This window comes from Fistularia commersonii, chromosome 15, assembly GCF_037954325.1.
Source record: "Fistularia commersonii isolate RoL2024-O1a breed Wild chromosome 15, RoL_Fcom_v1.0, whole genome shotgun sequence".
NCBI lineage: Eukaryota > Metazoa > Chordata > Actinopteri > Syngnathiformes > Fistulariidae > Fistularia > Fistularia commersonii.
In genome coordinates, this window is record NC_141298.1 from 6739006 (window position 1) to 6756602 (window position 17597).

Genomic DNA, 17597 nt, shown 5'->3' on the forward strand with positions numbered 1-17597 from the left:
TTGTGAAGACCAAACCTCACAAGAGCGTGAACTTGAGGCAGCATCTGCTTTTTGGTCGTGTACGATAAAACGAATTTTGTTACCTGTGATGGAGCTGCCAGAGGATTTAAAGTTGCTGAGTCCTGCTGAACTGAGACTCTTGATCAGGAAGGAGGACAGCAGAATAAATACCACCAGTGGACTGGCTACAGGTAACAACCAGCACATCACCCTGATACCACAAAAATAAACTATGTTTATTTTAAAATCATTTATGTGTCCATTTAGACCAGGTGTTCAGCAATTTAATTTTACAAGGAGCCATAGTAGGTAGTAAATTACATATTTTGATTGGCTGGCTATCAGACTAATAAGCATATTCTCTAAGTATTTATATAGATATATGAAATTATGATGTAGATCAAACAGGAAAATACTCCTTTAGAGATAACAGTAAAAACAATCATTACATCAGTGTTCTGAACCCTTTTATTTTTACCTTGCTGACTTTCACAAACACTAAAAGTATGTTTTCCAGTATGTTAAAGCTATGTAATTAATCAACGTTTGTATTTACCCGCGTGTTTGTTCACAGAGTGACTATTCAAACTTAGCAGACAAATTTTTTACCATTATTTACTTTATTTACAAATATTAAGCCACTCATGCCTTGTCAAAAACATGCCATTTGGCATCAGCTTTCTTCTTTTTGGCATGAGCTGACATTTTGAGGGTTAACTAGGTAGCATCACTTGTATCAGTCCAAGCACTACATCACGAATGTACATACATGCATCCTAATGTAAAAAAAAGGCACTGTTTTCTAAACTAAAGCAACACAATTGGACAACATGAACAGAATAAATGTGTTTTTTCATTCATGTTCTGATTTACTTCACATAGGCCATCCAGTGACCCTTTATACTCCTCAGCAGCAGATATAGTTTGCAGATGTAGACTTGCAGTTTACCACCCCCCCCACCCCCGCTAAAGGAGCTAATAGAAAGCAATGGGCCGGTAATCGTCTCACAATGGAGATGTTTCTATTCGCACACCAAAAACAATGCATTCGAGGTAGTTCAGTTATAAATATTAAAAAAATATATATATTTAAAAAAACAGAGCTATAGTTGATGATGCAGCAAATTGGGACTTTCAAATTTAGTTTGGCCTTTCTGTGTGGAGTTTGTATGTTCTCCTTGTATGTTCTCCTTGTGTGTGTGGATTTCATCCGGGTTCTACTGTTTCCTCTTACAGTCCAAAAACAGTTTAGATTAATTGGAATACATTTGAAAAATTGAATTCATTTATATAAAAACAATCCATTTGAGCCGCTGTACGCATGGATAGGATCAGGAATGAGTCCATCAGACGGACATGGAACATGTTTGATGTTTTGGAGAGAAGGTCAGAGAAGCCAGACTCCGATGGTTCGGTCTTGTACAGAGGAGGGATAGTGAATATATCTGTAGAAGGATGCTGGAGTTGGAACTGCCAACCCTCTGGAGAAGGTCTAGAGGAAGACCAAAGAGAAGATTTATGGATGTAGTGAAAGAGGACATGAAGCTAGTTGGTGTGAAAGAAGAGGATACAGAGAATAGGGTTTAGATGAAGGAGGTTGATTCACTATGGCAACCCCTGGAGGGGAAAAGCTGAAATTAAAAGATGATGTCAACCAATTGAATTTTGTTGTGACGGAAAGAAACAATTTCCCGGTCCAGTACACAATGACAGCGGGGATAGGCTCCAGCATCCCCACGACTCTAAGTGCAGATAAAGCAGTGTGTAATGGATGGATTCAAGGAGTACGTGTGTTACCAGACATAATAATGTGTTACACTCTGTTTCTGAGACCAAGTGTTGACAAGTGGTAGAGACGTTACCAAGAGAAGAAGGTCCCTGGTTTGGTTCTAACAGGGGAGCTTTCTGTTTGGTGTTTGCTTGTTCTTCTCGGGCTCATCGGAGACCCGAAATTGGCAAGACGTACGAATGAGCAAGTGAACGGTTTTCTCCAATCGACTGGCAACTAGGGGTGGGTAGATCAATTCAAATATCAATAGTTTCGATATCAAGTCTGTATAGGTATCAGATTGACACAAGTGTAATGAGATCGATACTTTCTACGCTGCCAGCCGAGAGGATTTTTTTTCAAATGCAGGGCAGTTATTTAGTCATAGACCAAGTGCACGAAAAACAAACATTGTCAACATGATAGTGTTATTGAAGAAATATCTGTAACCACAACCTTTGTTCTGAACGGGGGAACGGGCTTTTTTTCAGCAAAAGGCTTTGGGAGTTGTTTAAGCTGTATCTATTATTTGTGCACCAATTGAGGTTATATATTAATGTTTTTCCCCAAAACAGATAAGTGCACTGAAGGGGAGGAATTTAGTCTTTTTGTTAAAACATTGTGTTAAAACATGTAAAACATTTAAAACCATTTTAAAAAGTGGCTTTAAATATTTTATAAAATTTGTTGCTGAGTGGTCATTTTAAATATTTTTTTTTATTTAAGGAAAGATAGAATAAGAATAGTAGAATTTGTATTTCATTTTCTCATTATAGTTTCTAAACACTATCTGAAAAATTATTTTGTTAAAAAAAACATTTTGACAAAAACATATTTTCTGAAAACGTCCTAATTCTTTCCTGGGTTTTAAGCATTTAATAATAAAACCAAACATTACAAAAATACTTTTAAGGTTATGAGAATTAATAGAGATTTAGCAAAGGATGATGCGTCCAACTTTTGCAAAAAGTATCAGTATCGGAGAAACTAGCCGTGTATTTACTTCTCTACCAAAGTATGCAGTATCGCACATCACTCCTGATGACCAGTCCAATGTGAACCCTGCTTCTTGCCAAATGACAGCTGAGATAGGCTTCCAAAACCTTGACAGCAGGATAAGCAGAATAAATGATTTGTTTGTGTGTGTTTCCCTGTCAGGATACCAGCAGGCTAATGTGGCCATCTTACCCGATCACCTGGCAGATGACTTCGAAGCTTTCTGTCGCAGAAACCCTGCCCCTTTGCCGCTGCTGTATCGTAGCCGATCAGGAGAGACTTCTTGTCCGCCTCTGGCTAAACACACTGACATAAGGTTACACAAAAATCATTTAAGTGCATTTAATATGTATTATTATAATAATCACTTCTTCAATCTTGGTTCACCCTCATATTATATAAGTAACAGTTCTACACAAAAATGAATCACACTATTATGTGAAGATTAACCATGTAAAACATTGCAAAAGATAATTGTGGAAAGATCTTGGCGTAAATACTGGGTAGTATATGGTGGCAATAATCTCCTTCTGTGCTATAGTGCAAAAACCTGGAATATTTATTTGTCTTGTTTCTTTTTATTATCATTCTCCTTTCAGATTTTCTCTTCAGGGGTTGCCACATCGAATCACTGCGATTATGAGATTACTAGGTTTGATTTGCATGTTTGGTTTTAGCAAAAGATTTACAGCGGATGCCGTTCCTGACGCAACCCTGCGCATATATTCAGGCTTAGGAGCGGCTCAGGTAGACACTGGCCTGTGCCACCCTGAGGATGCATTCCTGGAAAAAGTATTTGTAAATATCATATATACCTTAATTTTTATATTTAAATTTCTGTTCTTATAACATTCATGCTTATATCTCATCTGTGCCCTATGACTAGGAGCCACTGCAACAATGAGCAATTTCCCCCTTGGTGATCAATAAAGTATTCTGAAGTTTCCAGAAGATGTATTTTAACTTCCAGGACTGTTATGTTGGTTGAGGAAGCGCCTCAACCAATATTTATACAGTTCTTGTCACGAGGGGGCGGACTCAGGCAGGGAACCACACCTCAGAGCAGGAATCTGGATTGAAAGCGCTTTGAGTTGAAACGGCAGGTAGGGTGTCGCTGGTAAGCCCCTGGCCCTGAGACAGAGTTGCACAGGGCTGGGTCTCACCAGGACAGGTTGCAGGCAGGACGGGTTGCAGGCAGGGTGGCAGGACAGGGTCAGATGTTACACCAGCCGACTGAGTCCGGTCGTAACGGGGTAGGGGTCCGGTCATAGCAAGGTAAAAGCAGGGCAGGGTCTGGTGGCTCACCTGGGTCAAGGCAGGATCTCGGGCTGGGTCAAGGTTCAGTGGTCCACCAGGGTTAAGGCAGGATCTCGGGCTGGGTCAGATGTTACACCGGCCGGGTGGGTGGGTGGGTGGGTGGGTGGGTGGGTGGGTGGGGTCCGGTCGTGGCAGGGCTCCTCAGTGGTCTGTGAGAGCCACAATCCCCTGGCGCCAGGCGGAGCGTGCCGCTGCCCTTTATGGGGATCTCGATTAGCAGCATCTGCTGCAGCTGGCGGCGATTACAAATTGGGATCAGGTGTGATACCCTGACAGTTCTGAGTGTTCCCTTGGCCATTTAGCCACACTGTCATTAAAGTATATACATTGCTCAAAAAAATAAAGGGAACACTTAAAAAACACATCCTAGATCTAAATGAATGAAATATTCTTATGAAATACTTTGCTCTTTACACAGTTGAATGTGCTGACAACAAAATCACACAAAAATGATCAATGAAAATCAATTGTATCAACCCATGGAGGTCTGGATTAGGAATCACACTCAAAATTAAAGTGTAAAAACAAACTCCAGGCTGATCCAACTTTGACGTAATGTCCTTCAAACAAGTCAAAATGAATCTGTGTTGCTTCCTGAGTGGACACTATGATTTCACAGAAGTGTGATTGACTTGGAGTTACATTGTGTTGTTCAAGTGTTCCCTTTATTTTTTGGAGCAGTATATAATAATATAATTTGATTATTTATATCTCACCCAATGGTAGCTGGGATAGGCACAGCCCACACCCTGACTTCAAATGAAGTTGCAGATATGATTTTTTCCCTGACTCCTCATCCCTCAACTGTGGTCTTTTTGTCTTTTTTTTCTCTATCAGTCTCTTTAATACACTGTGTTTGATTCAATTTGATCTGTGGCTGTATGTAGAGCAGACAGGGTGTGTGTCCTGCAAAGTAGATATGTGTTTTTTAGATATCTGTTTGTGTCATTAGGACAGATATCCCCTGTTACTGCGTGTATGAGGATGGCGTTCTGGTGAAAACGTTGTCCAGTCTGCAGAATTACAGCCACGAGCCAAGGTAGTTACACAAGCTGTGCAAAAAAAAATGCAGTTAGCAGTTAGAGAAATGAATGTGCATCCAGAAAACAGCTCAAGGATATTCCTACTTATATAAGGTATGAAACTTGCACAATTTTGTATATTTTTCCTCATCCTTCAGCTCCAGGCTCCTTGGTGAGTGGTCGGGCTTTGTGTGTTTCTACCTGGGCTGCAGCTTTGGCTTTGAAGGCAGCATGAGGAAAGCCGGCGTCCCCATCAGAAACGTGGAGCAGGGCAGAAACATCAGCATGTATAAGGTGCAGTGCAACAAATCAGAGAGAAGTGTGAGCTAAATCCACTGTGTAATACTGTGTGTGTGTGTGTGTGTGTGTGTGTGTGTGTGTGTGTGCAGACTGCAATCTCTTGTGTCCCAGCGGGGGTGTTTGCCGGCCCGCTTATCGTCACCATGCGTCCCATTCCAGCCGACATGTTGAATACAGCAGTGGAGGTCACTCACCTCATGCCTCTCATGCATGGAGCTCCCGTGCACATCGGAGATCCGGGTACAAAACACACATACGTTATTTTCATTTGATCCAATTAAATCGAAAGTTTTACATTGCAAATACATTGTGCACACAAATATACACACACATACCCCCATGGTTGCCAACTGATAACCACAGAGATGAACCCACATTTACACCTATTAACAATGTAGATTTTTATATAATACTAAATGCATGAACTTGGTATGTGGGAGGAAGCCAAAGTCCTAAGCCTTTTAAAAAAAAATATGTAAAGTTACTGTACATTTAATTGAAAAATATATCAATCCATTTTTTTTAATCAAGATTTAAAATGATCTATGTGTAATCTATGTGTCCAGCTCTCCTTGGCATACAAGATCTGTCAAGACCGGACTATGGCGATGCAGTTGAGCTGCTGCCTGGGGATGTGCCAGTCTTTTGGGCCTGTGGAGTGACAGCTATAGAGGCAATCATCAGCAGCAGTGAGTATGACAATGGACTTTCTGATTATTCACTATTAAAATGACTTAAAAGTTTGAAAATGTGTAGAATCCAACATATTGGTTGCTGCTGGTCTTTCAGTTTACATGGCTTGTGGCTGTAAACATTAGACTTTGACTTAAATTAGATTAAGATTTGATTATTCAGTGTGCAGGTAGAAGAAGAAGAGAAGGGGAAGAACTCTATTGTCATTGCACACGTCACAGGTACAGAACAAAAAAATAGATTTCAGTTTTCAACCAATCCAAGAAACATAAAAAGACAGTGACATAACAGGGGAGAACACGAGTATTGGATAAACACTTAGGTGTAAAAGGAGAACAAGATAGGGGAGGGCAGAAAAAAAACCCTGTAGGGGGGCATAGTGTGGGATTCAGGAAGAAAAACACTCCTCAGCATATAAGAAACATTATAAAAAGACTTTACAACAGTACTCAAAGACTTACTGACTTGTACACGTGGGAGTGGAGAGGGAAGATGTTGCAGCAGACACTGAAGGCCATACACGCAGCCAAACATCCGCGCGTCACATTGACCCTCCGCATGCTGTTCTGCAACGATGGGGAGGAGGGTAGTGAGAACCAAGAAGGCGTTGAGTTGAGGGCATGTGTGTGCTATGTGTCTTCGTATGTGTGTATGAGTAAAATGGTGGACTTCATCACTCAGTCCCACGCATTTGTCTCAACCATTTGATAACTGATGACGAAGACACGGCCGTGCTGCTGCAAATGTTCCATCGGGGCGGGAGGGCTCTCCTTTACCCAGTCTTCTCATCAAGAAAATTTGGTCAAATATATTGCGAGACCCGGTGATCAATTCCATTATTTTAGGTGTGGGACGAAATGTGAAGAAACGATTCCATAGTTCAGATAGAAGACAGCAGAAGACAAGGAGCAGCAAGCAAGGGAGATAAGGACAGGGAGGGAGCAAGAGAAAAAAGCAGCCGCCTTCGTTGAGAGCTAAGGAGTAAAAAAAACAAAAAGGTACGAGCTGAGTCCGCAAGGTGACTGGTATACAACACCCTAAAATATAAAATTGCTTCCATTTGATACCTTGTGTATGCCAGCACTTACAACCTATCATTTTTTTTTTTTTTTTAATTTGTCAAGATAATGAGTTATCAGGATATAATAGAATAGAATATGCCTCTATTCATGCCACAGTGGGAAAATTTTAATAAATTAGTTAATTAAAAAATTATCAGGAGGGTCAACGTTTGAAATGATGACTAAATTAACTCATTAAATTAGCAAATTAACAGGTGAACAGACAATTGTCACAATTACGTTGTGCACTTTGGCAATAAACTTGGTGCCGAGATAAATACAAATGTGTTCCTTCTAGTTATATAGGCTACAAGGACGGTACATGTAGGATTGTTCACGAGTTAAATTATCTACATTGACCAAACATAATGATGAAAGCGGGTATGTACAAGCCCTCCCAGAACCCACATGGATTGCACTGAAGTGCCTGCTTTTTGGAAAAGATGATTTTACATGAGAGTCTGTGAGAGAACTCGGGGTGATTTCGACTTGACTGAAAATCCCCCAAAAAGGGCGGTTCCCCGCAGAGCGGCACTGTATGCACTGATTGCAGATCAGAAGCAGCAATAATGGTCAGAACTGTCTTAACCTTGGTAGAATGTGATTTTAAAAAATCCTCCCCTTCTCCGCACTTCGGTGGTCTCCCAGATCCCCCTTAAGAACGATCCTCGCGCCCATGTCGAAGACCCAAAATCGCCAAGACATGTGAAGTTTAATGCAACTATCCGAGGCCCTGTGATTGACAGGCAACACTGATATGCAGCTTAAGTTGTGCACATGATGAGTGGATAACTAAAGTGTAATTTACGAAAAAGAAACTTTGTTTTCACTCAATGCAAACATGTGGAAACAAGCATTTATATATCAGGGAACATTAACTAGATACCACAAGTAAACAAGGAACACTTGTTCACTGGTGGAGGTTGAAGGGATGGCCGCTCCGGGCTTCCGTACTTGTGACCGTATACCCGGGGAACCCCTCACCGCTCTCCGTGGTGCTGAAACGGCACCGCCCGCGGACGGAACCTCTAAGCAAACACATCCACGGACTCGCACCTGGAACCGCAGGCTTCGCCTTCACCATGTTTAAATTGCGTGGGAGGCCTGCCTGCCCTTCAGGAGACGTAGCAACAACTCGCAGTCACGTCGGGGAAGTCACGCAGCAATCGCCGACGCCTTTACATCCGGTTTCCGGTTATTTGAAAATGGCGGCTAAATACTCGCGGTGCATTGCGGGAAGTGACGTCAGAGCATCCGCTTGACTACATGGCGCCATCTAGTGGTGGGACGCGGAAAACACCAGTCGAGTTAAGTTTGAGTTTCAAGGACAATTCGGTCGGTTCTCCAGATTTTACGCCTTATATTACAGAGGTCTTGCGTTTCACGTTTGTATCCAGAATTTCGGGATTTCGCGTTTATTCATGGAAACCTTGGAACAATGGTACAAAAGTTTTAACGTTATACATTTCATCTGGTTTTTCTTGCAACGTCATAGCCAAAGAAGCCTCATGCGTTTTTTTTTTTCAGAAATTAAAACGGTTTTCTGCTAAATTAATTGTCATTATATAAGTATAGTCAGTATTATTCCTTAAATACTTCAATTGTATACGTTTAAAAAAAAAGTTCTGACCGAAGCGGTGCTTAAGAACGGGTTTGATAGTAGTACTAGACCGTAGTACAAGTCGTAGTACCAATGCAGTATTGGATGCGTTTCCCCGGGGTTACATTTTAGTGTGACACCCTGAGCCAAGTTCGTGTGATCTCTTCCGGACTGCGCGTTTTAGTATCTCTTGCTTATTTTTAATTAATTTGTTCATTCGTGCATTTGCCGTTTTTCCCACGATGTAGATTTTGTAGGATTATGTATTATGCTGAATCTTGGTTAATGGTTGTTGCCACAGTTTAATATCTGTATGCTCCTTCTAAGTAGATATTTTTTGTATATTTTAAATATATCTAATTGATTTGAAGTGTTTTTATTTTGCAAAAGCCATTCCTTTGAAAAGCCGTCATATAATCATAGAGCGGTGACATGTGTGTCTGGTGACACATTAATCTTCTCATCATGTACAGTAAAGTCAGCTTAAATGAAACATAAGGTTTCATGGTCGTCTATCCTGAACAAAGAGAATTTTGTTGTGTTCTCTAACATACCATCGTCTTTGTTTAATTGTGCATTTAAAATTTGCCAGTGAGCTGTATTGTAACCAGCAGAAATAGTGAATGATTGATTTGCATTTTTTTCTATTTCCAGAGCCTCCTTTGGCATTCAGTCACTCTCCAGGTTGCATGTTTCTGACTGATCTCCACCACTATCAGACAATGTTGGGTCTACAGCGACACATCTCAAGCTTCCTGATTTCCCAGAGGCCCTTGTTTTACAGTGTGGCATCTCAGACAGCTGTGACAAAGATCAGGCAGCTTGACGCAATTATCGGAGAAGATCCAGGTAAAGGCAGCAGGAATCAAAATTAGCAAAATTTTGCAGCTGTTTACAGATTGGAGCACGGTAACAGTTGAATGTCAGCTCTTCTCTGCTTCTCAGCTCTTCTTGAGCTGCAAATGAGTTTTGAGTATTATTGACTGCTTCTTTGTCTTTTGGATTTTCTTTTCAGGGAATCAACCTTCTCCATCTAACCCTAGTCTCTGTATCCTCCTCTCTCACGCCAACTACTTTCATATTCTCTCTCATTACGTCCATAAATCTTGATCTTCACTCCCTGTAGCGTCACTGTTCCACCCGGGTTCCTTTTATTCACACATATTCGCTGTCTTGCTGCGACTAACCTTCATTTCTCTCCTTCCAGTGCATCCACCTCTCTAGATTTTCATTTATCAACTTTATCTCTCTATAGTTGCCGCAATTATGCACATCCGCCTTAGTCTTAAAAATAAGGCATCATTAAATGTTCTATTTTCTTCATATATTTTTCTTTTCTCACATTTGTTTTCCTGGGGTTGAAAGTCTCTACAAATTGAAGGCGTTTGGCGGGTATACCGGCCTCCGCGAGTGTTATGTTTGATTTGAGCGTCGAAAAATAATAAATACAATTTTATTTTAATATTTCAAGATCACAAAAATCTTCTAATTTAGAACTAAAATTAAAAAAAAGAACTAACACAAATAAAATACACTTCAGTTTAATACTGACAATTTAATTTCCCGAGCCACTCGGAGCCGCAGTGTAAGGATAAAAGAGCCGCATGTGGTTCCTGAGTCGCAGGTTGCCAAGCCCTGATCTACAGTAGCTCATTCCAGAACTTCTTCTCTTCAAACTTACTTCCCACCTGCGGAGCCATAGCCTCTAACAACATTGAGCATCACACCTTCAATTTCCAGTTTCAGACGTTGTCTATGTCCATCTGACATTCTTTTCACCTCCAGAACATTCCTAACAAACTCCTCTTTCTACATTCCTTCTACTCCATTTCTCTTCTTGTCAGTACCATGATAGTACAACTTAAAGCCTGCTCTTAAGCTTCTAGCCTTGCTACCTGTCCATCTGGTCTCCTGGACACACAGTATATCCACCTTCCTTCTTTGCATCATCTCGACCAACTCTCTACCTTATCCTGTCATCATCCCAATATTCAACGTCCCTACTCTCAGTCCCAGACTCTTGCCTTTCCTCCTCTCTCTCTGCTTCCAAACACGCCGTCTGCCTCCTCCTTTGACCCACAGTAGTTCAGTTTCCATTGGTACCCTGTAAGTCATCGGTGGCGGTTGTGGTTAACCGATCCAGTATGATCTGGTCATTAGGTTTTATATGCATGTTTGGTTTTGACTAAAGTTCCATCCTGGATGCCCTTCCTGATGCAACCCTTTTTATTTATCCAGGCTTGGGACCAGCTCAGGGAGACTTTAAGTATTATTGACTGCTATAGGCATAGAATTTAACATAACTTGCAAAACACCTATAAAATATGTTGGTTGCAGATAGATTTGCTTCACCAGGGAAAAACAATAAAGGTTGTTCCATTTGAGGGCGAGCAAAACCTGACTTAGGAAAATCAATCTAAAATAGATAAGTTTAGGTTTATTTTACGGCTGACACTGCCTGTACAGTGGAATTTTGTGTGGGGCGGTTGTCAGCACTATTGTCTCACTGTTGTCTTATTATCTTGAAGAATCAGACTGGCAAGAGATAAATTGGAGTTTGTCGCTCTTTCTAACAGGTCAGCGAGGGATCAAAGCTTTATTTGTGCAAGATGAGCTTCTGAAGTCCTGTCTGGCTATGTCACATGCCACATCCGTTGCTATAACAACAGGGTTCCCCACACACTACATGCACAGGTATACACACACACATACAGATTCCACAGATTGTTCATCCGGTGTCCCTGGCACTGGGTAAAAGGTTATGTAGTCTGACCCGTTCGTACCACTATGCCATGAATTATCATCCATATTATCAGGAAATAGGCAAACTTATTTGTATATATGCTAAATAAACCTTATGGGGACATACTCATCATGAGGTTTATGGTCCATGTCATAATGCAAGCTTGGTAATTAGACTGAAACTAACTTCCCACCACTAGAGGGCAGTAAAGCACCTCTAAGGAGTTACGGCTGCTGCAACTTTTTCACTACTTCGCGCGCACACACACACACACACACACTCACACACGATATGTCAGCGTGGTATATATGTGTGAGTGTGTGCGTGTGTGTGAAAGAAAGAGATAGAAAGTGATTGAATTTAAATATGAGTGCTTCAGAGGCTCTCCCAGAGGTCATTAGACTAGAAAAGCAGCATAATCAAATTGCATTTACCATCTGTCACGTCGGTGTTAGCCCCCCTGATGAAACCGACGGCCCACCAGGAGCAATTGCCATGGCGACCATGCTACTGTCCCTCGGGAAGCAAGTTACAATGGTGACTGACAGGCGGGCGCTGGAGATGAACCAGGCCATCATAGACGAAGCTGTGGAAACGGGTGGGTTCCTTTGAGTTTCAAAAACGGAAAAATAATTTAGGTACAGGGTGCCGCTTCAGAGTATTTATTATTATTTTCATTAATCTGTTATTTGTTTAATCTGTTAATCCACCTTCAGGTGTGCTTAAGTCTAAAATCCCAGTTGTAACCTTTGAGGACCAGGGCCCAGACTCGGCACTGCACTTCCTGTGTAACAGTGGAGATCCCAGCAAGCCCAGGTCACACCAAGAGAAATGAAAAAATAACTAAATATACCAAAGATTGCTAGTTGCACATTTGTTGCTAAAAGTAATCATAAATTACAGTTGCTTTAAATAACCACATGAAGAGACTATATGGGAGTAATAGTGGGTATTTCAATTCCGGATGAGCGAGACACAACCTAAAGCCATTTGGATTTATTTTCATAAAATTCACATTATTTTTGATACAAACCTGTGTGATTCAATGTTATACATACATCTTAGTTATAATTTGAATATGATAAGTTATAAAATAACTTCAATGTGATGATGTGAAATTGTCTTAATGAGTAAAATGTGCTTTTGCTGCTTGATTTCAGGTTTGACCACCTGGTGGCAATTGAGCGCACAGGAAGAGCCACAGATGGAAATTACTACAACATGAGAGGACTTAACATCAAGCATCTTGTCGATCCCATCGACGACCTGTTCATACGTGCTAGAGATATACCAGGAATTACCACCACAGGTAGCTGCCGCTTGGTCTGAGTGTTAGTGCTTTGACTTGAGGAGTAAACCTGGTCCCTGGTTTGAATCCGACGGCGCCTTTCTGTGTTGGGGATTGCATGTTCTCCCCGTGTCTGCATGGATTTTCTCCAACTGTCCAAAAACAAGCATGGGGTTCATTAGAGCAGTGTTTCCCAACCTTTTTTGAGCCACGGCACACATTTTACATTAGAAAAAAATCACATGGCACTCGACCGGCTTACCCATTTTACTTTCTTCTGAATATGTAAAAATATATAAAATATTTCTCCATCGTGTATCACTGTCGCTGTCTCACTCAAAGCCTCACTAATTACGTTTTAGCAGCAGCAGGTGGATATACAGGTTAATTCACTACCAGTTGCCATCTAGTGGAAGAGCATTTAATTTTTCTGCCTGTCACTGCATGCGGCCCACATCGATAGACATACGAAGACATGTTATTTGTGTTGAATTAATCATTTTTAGACCAATCAGGTGAAAGTGGGCATTTTTCCACAGCACACCGATGTGCTGTGGTACAGTGGTCGGGAAAGACTGCATTAGAGAACTTAAGTTGCCTAGCGAGAGAGGGGTCGTATGTCTCTATATGTGGCCCTGTGATCGACTGTTGACCGGTCCAGGGTGAACCCAGCTCCTCGCCCAGTGACAGCTGGCGTAGGATCCATCCTCCCAGTGACTCTGAGTGTACCATAAGCAGTATAGATAATGAACAAATGACTAAATGAATTGACCATCCTTTACAAATGCCATAGGATAAGAGTGTTGTTTGCTAGCGATCGGAGCCTGAAACTTGCAGTCAGTAACATTTCTCAGACAGCAGAACAAGCAAGTGAATGGTTGTGGGTATGGAGGAAGCTAAGCTAGTAATGTTTGCTTGTAGATCACCTACGTAGCATGGAGGGTGGTTTCCAGGATGATGGATTTGGCATGATCCCTCCTTGTCCCCCGCAGGAATCGGAGACGGCGGGAATGAGTTGGGGATGGGGAAGGTGATGGAGAGGGTGAAGAGTCTGATGCCCAAAGGAAGTCTTATAGCCTGCGCTGTAGCTGCAGACTACGCCATCACGGCTGGTATGCTACCATCCACACACATCAACTGGACTTTGTAATAATAATTCACAAATAATGGGTTTATTTTTGTACCTCCTCACACAGCATCCACCTCCTCCTCTTTTATATTGCTCGCCACCTGTTTCATTTTTACGTCTCCTTCTGTCCCATTCGAACATCTGAAAACCACTAAAAACACCCAATCAAATACAGAAAAACATCAGCATCCAGATAAAGCCCCTTCCTCTTCCCTTAAATAAATCAATAAATATTATTTGCTCTTGAATACCATACAACGCTTTTGATCTATTAATTTCGGTCTCTCTGGTTAGCATTTTCACATCTGACTTCCTACTGTTTCGGTTGAAGTACAAGCCAAGCTCGGCTTCTGTAACACCGGAGCCGAGCCGATAGCACATTAGTGCACATTAGTGGTTGCTTATCGTCACAATATCTTCAAATAGGATAATTGGAAATACAACAAAACACACGCTGATTAAAAGCTTGGTGAGGATTATATTGCTCCTAACACTCTAAAAAGTGTTTACACACACACACAAGCAGGCCCTCACAAAGACTTACAAGCCCTAGAGATTAAAATTCAAAACTATCAGAAGAATATAGATGTTGTTTAACTTCTTTTAAACTACTCTAGAGTGATTCTGCATTTTTAAAAGTTTTTTTTTTTAAAGGTTAATGTCTATTATGTTATATTATGTAATATATATGAATTATCAATGAAAACTAGCTAATTTCATTGATTTCCATGTTGGTTCTTGGGAAAATCTAAAGTCCAGGAATAGGTGACTCTTTGTTCCTCTGCCAGGGGTCAGTAACTGGGGCGGGTATGCGGTGGCCTGCGGGCTCTACCTGCTGCACACCTGCCCTTCCCACCAGCGATACCTGAAGAAAGGACTGGAAGGGGAACAAAGCAGCCATGCAGACCAGCTTCAAGACTGGAGCGCTAACTTGCCATCTGTGGACAAGGTACAACACACACACACACACCCTCATCAATTATTCATGAACCCAACCTTCAACCACAACCCCAGAAATGAGAATATACCTCATAGGACTGACAGATTATCCCCGCGTGGGCTACAGCTTGAGATGGGATTGTGTTATTCAAACATTTTTTTCATGCTTTTCCATTTACCCTCTTCCAGGAGGAGTCGATACTGGCCACACTCATGCGATTCGGGATTCGAAGCGGCGTCACCGCTCGCCTGGCCATGGAGGTGGATGGCTTGCCCTTCCACCCCACACACTCCAACATCATCACAAGGCTGCTGGAGGTTACCCATGGATCCTCCCCGGCTCACACTTGATTTATAGCTGGGTTTCACTCCGGTCCACCAATACAGTCGATTTACTTTAAGAAAAGAAGAAAAAAATGTGGGCGTCATTCAATTCAGGGTGCGGAAAGGGGAAGGGGAAATAGACTGAAAAGAATGTGTGAGCGATTGGCGATCGCACCCCTGGTTACCATTCACCTCTTTTTCCATGACGACAGGTAACCTAGTTAGCTCAAGTTTTAACTTGTCCTCTAGATCAACATCTCCAGCTCTTCTGAACTCTCACAGATTTCTAAATGTGAAAAAGATACAAAGCTGAAGTCTCACAAGAAAAAAATTGACCTTTAGGATTGTGTGTCTCTCTAGTAATCAACTTGTGGATTTTCAACCCAATAACCGTCTTCATTCTCATGCAGACAGACAGTGACGGAGACGTCGCCACACAGGACTTCATAACACAAGTCCTGTGATTGATATTTTTTGTTATTTCATCTTCATGTCTCCACCCTGTATCATATCATAATAAAATGTGATTCTTTTTTCTGATTTTTTTTATATTTCCTGATTTGAAAAAAAATGATTTTGAAGATTGTGGAATTTATTGAGGATAACGTAAAATTAAATATGTTTTTATTCAGTCCACATTAGACATTTTCCTGCTGTAGTGCTGGAATTGTGAAAAATATTGCAATACTACACAGGTCTTTTTGCTGTGGCATCAACATTTTTTATAAACACCTTATTAGTAAACATTTGAAACGATATACCTGCAATGTACATATTTAAAAAATCTTTAGTAAGGAAAACATTCAGATTTGAGCCTTCATAAAGACACACCGTGAACATCAGAATCATGAATGCAGCGTGAGGAGATGCTCACCTTGTAAGAGAGAGAATTGGATCAGAGCCACCCGCAAGCAGATGGAGAACTTCCTGCAGGGCAGCTGGTTGCAACACAATTGAAAAAAGTCCGAGACTTTCCAGATGAAGTTGAGACAAGAGGTCAAGCCGAAACACAGACACATCCTCACTTAAAATTCCTATTTATGTGTGTCTCTGAACCTCAGCCATATAAATCTGACATAGAGCTATGCATGAGAAGACGGAACGCCCACAAACTTTCGATACATTTGTTTGTTTTCTCAACTCTCCTCCATATTTTGGTGTATTTCGCGCGTCCAGTCTCTTCCTGAGACACCAGTCCTGATACGTTTTAGTACCTGACCACCGAAACAAATGCACCATTAAAATATAAATCATTCAAAACCTATGCATAAGTTTGACTCTGTATTTGAACATCATCCGAGTTCCTTCATGGTTAATTCAAAAGTTGCATTTCGGTATTACTCATCAGCAATAGATTGCTTTTTTCTATATATTAATTCCTATTATACAGAGACTTCAGGTAAACTATTGCAGATTTTTAAATGAAGTCATTTTAAAAAGGCTGAAATTATGACAGATGATGACTTTGGATCTGAATGCAGACAGTGACACAGCTGGACTTTCATGTCATGTCTTTAACAGACCTGGGCTGAGTTCGTGTTTGACTGCGGGCTGGAAAAAAAGGCGCCGAATGACTCTCGGCTTTGTGTTGAACGAAAACCAACAAGAGACCACTGGCATAAGCACTTTCTCTTTCATGCGGCGCCACCAAAACTATCTTCCTGTTATCTCACTTTTTGGCCACAAAGGGCGTTCATGTAACTGATTCCATGAAAAAAAAGATGTTTCCATCAGTATTGTCTCCATGGCAACACCACCGCATTTCAAAAGACAATATGTGCCGCCGCTACATAATTCAGCCCTCGAGACAGGGGCCGGAGACTGGGGCAACTGACTGCATGTCTCCGGTGTGTGAGAGTAAATCTGGAGGCACGGAGGAAATCTTCACATGCAGACGTCAAACGCTCCACAGCAGATTTTCTTGAGACAGAAAATACAACTGAGTGCACCAGGAATTAGAATTGCGATCCCAATAAATTTCTTTAAACTGCAGCCTTCCAACATGGAGGCTTTATTTAATGTTGACACTTGCAGCGTCTCTCAGGCCTGTCAGGTCAACTAAATCGATGCATTTGGCCCTAATCACAGATATCGGCAGACTTCATTTCTGGCAAATTTACGATTTTAATCTCAAGGGATGCTGAGTTGCCTCCGATCACACCCCGGCTCATTAATGGATTTCCTTTCAGCCTACTGAAATGGACACAATGAACAAATACAATAACCCTTTGTCACCAAATAAGTTAATTTGCAGGGCTTACATTAAAACTTGATAAAATTCAAAGGGGGCTGCACAGTAGCGCAGTGGTTAGCATCAGCCTCACAACATGAAGTACCCTTGTTCGATTGCGATTCTTCTGGGTTCTCCGGTTTCCTCCTACAGTCCAAAAACATGCAGGTTAATTGAACAAAAATTG

The 17597-nt window shown here is 41.4% G+C and overlaps 1 protein-coding gene and 1 long non-coding RNA gene across 2 annotated transcripts; one reads left to right on the forward strand and one right to left on the reverse strand.

Annotated features, from left to right (window-relative positions):
• The first annotated feature begins 77 nt into the window (after nucleotides 1–77).
• dglucy (D-glutamate cyclase) lies at nucleotides 78–15720 on the forward strand. Its single transcript, XM_086160958.1, has 14 exons — nucleotides 78–191; nucleotides 2927–3080; nucleotides 5034–5120; nucleotides 5262–5397; nucleotides 5493–5643; nucleotides 5970–6092; nucleotides 9412–9606; nucleotides 11334–11451; nucleotides 11956–12098; nucleotides 12217–12316; nucleotides 12661–12809; nucleotides 13781–13900; nucleotides 14706–14866; nucleotides 15046–15720. Exons 1-14 carry the CDS (start codon nucleotides 89–91, stop codon nucleotides 15205–15207), a joined length of 1902 nt encoding a protein of 633 aa, XP_086017084.1. The 5' UTR covers nucleotides 78–88; the 3' UTR covers nucleotides 15208–15720.
• Nucleotides 2955–5165, reverse strand: LOC147226315 (uncharacterized). The gene is made up of 3 exons (XR_015107221.1): nucleotides 4798–5165; nucleotides 4070–4313; nucleotides 2955–3070 (listed from the first exon to the last, which is right to left on the reverse strand). It is a non-coding gene; the product is annotated as an uncharacterized LOC147226315 (long non-coding RNA).
• Nucleotides 15721–17597: the final 1877 nt, after the last annotated feature.

Coding starts and splice junctions, on each gene's coding strand:
- dglucy (XM_086160958.1), top strand. CDS start 89: ATGGAGCTGCCAGAGGATTTAAAGTTGCTGAGTCCTGCTGAACTGAGA. Junction 3,081..5,033: donor GCTAAACACACTGACATAAG/GTTACACAAAAA, acceptor TTGTGTCATTAG/GACAGATATCCCCTGTTACT. Junction 5,644..5,969: donor CGTGCACATCGGAGATCCGG/GTACAAAACACA, acceptor CTATGTGTCCAG/CTCTCCTTGGCATACAAGAT.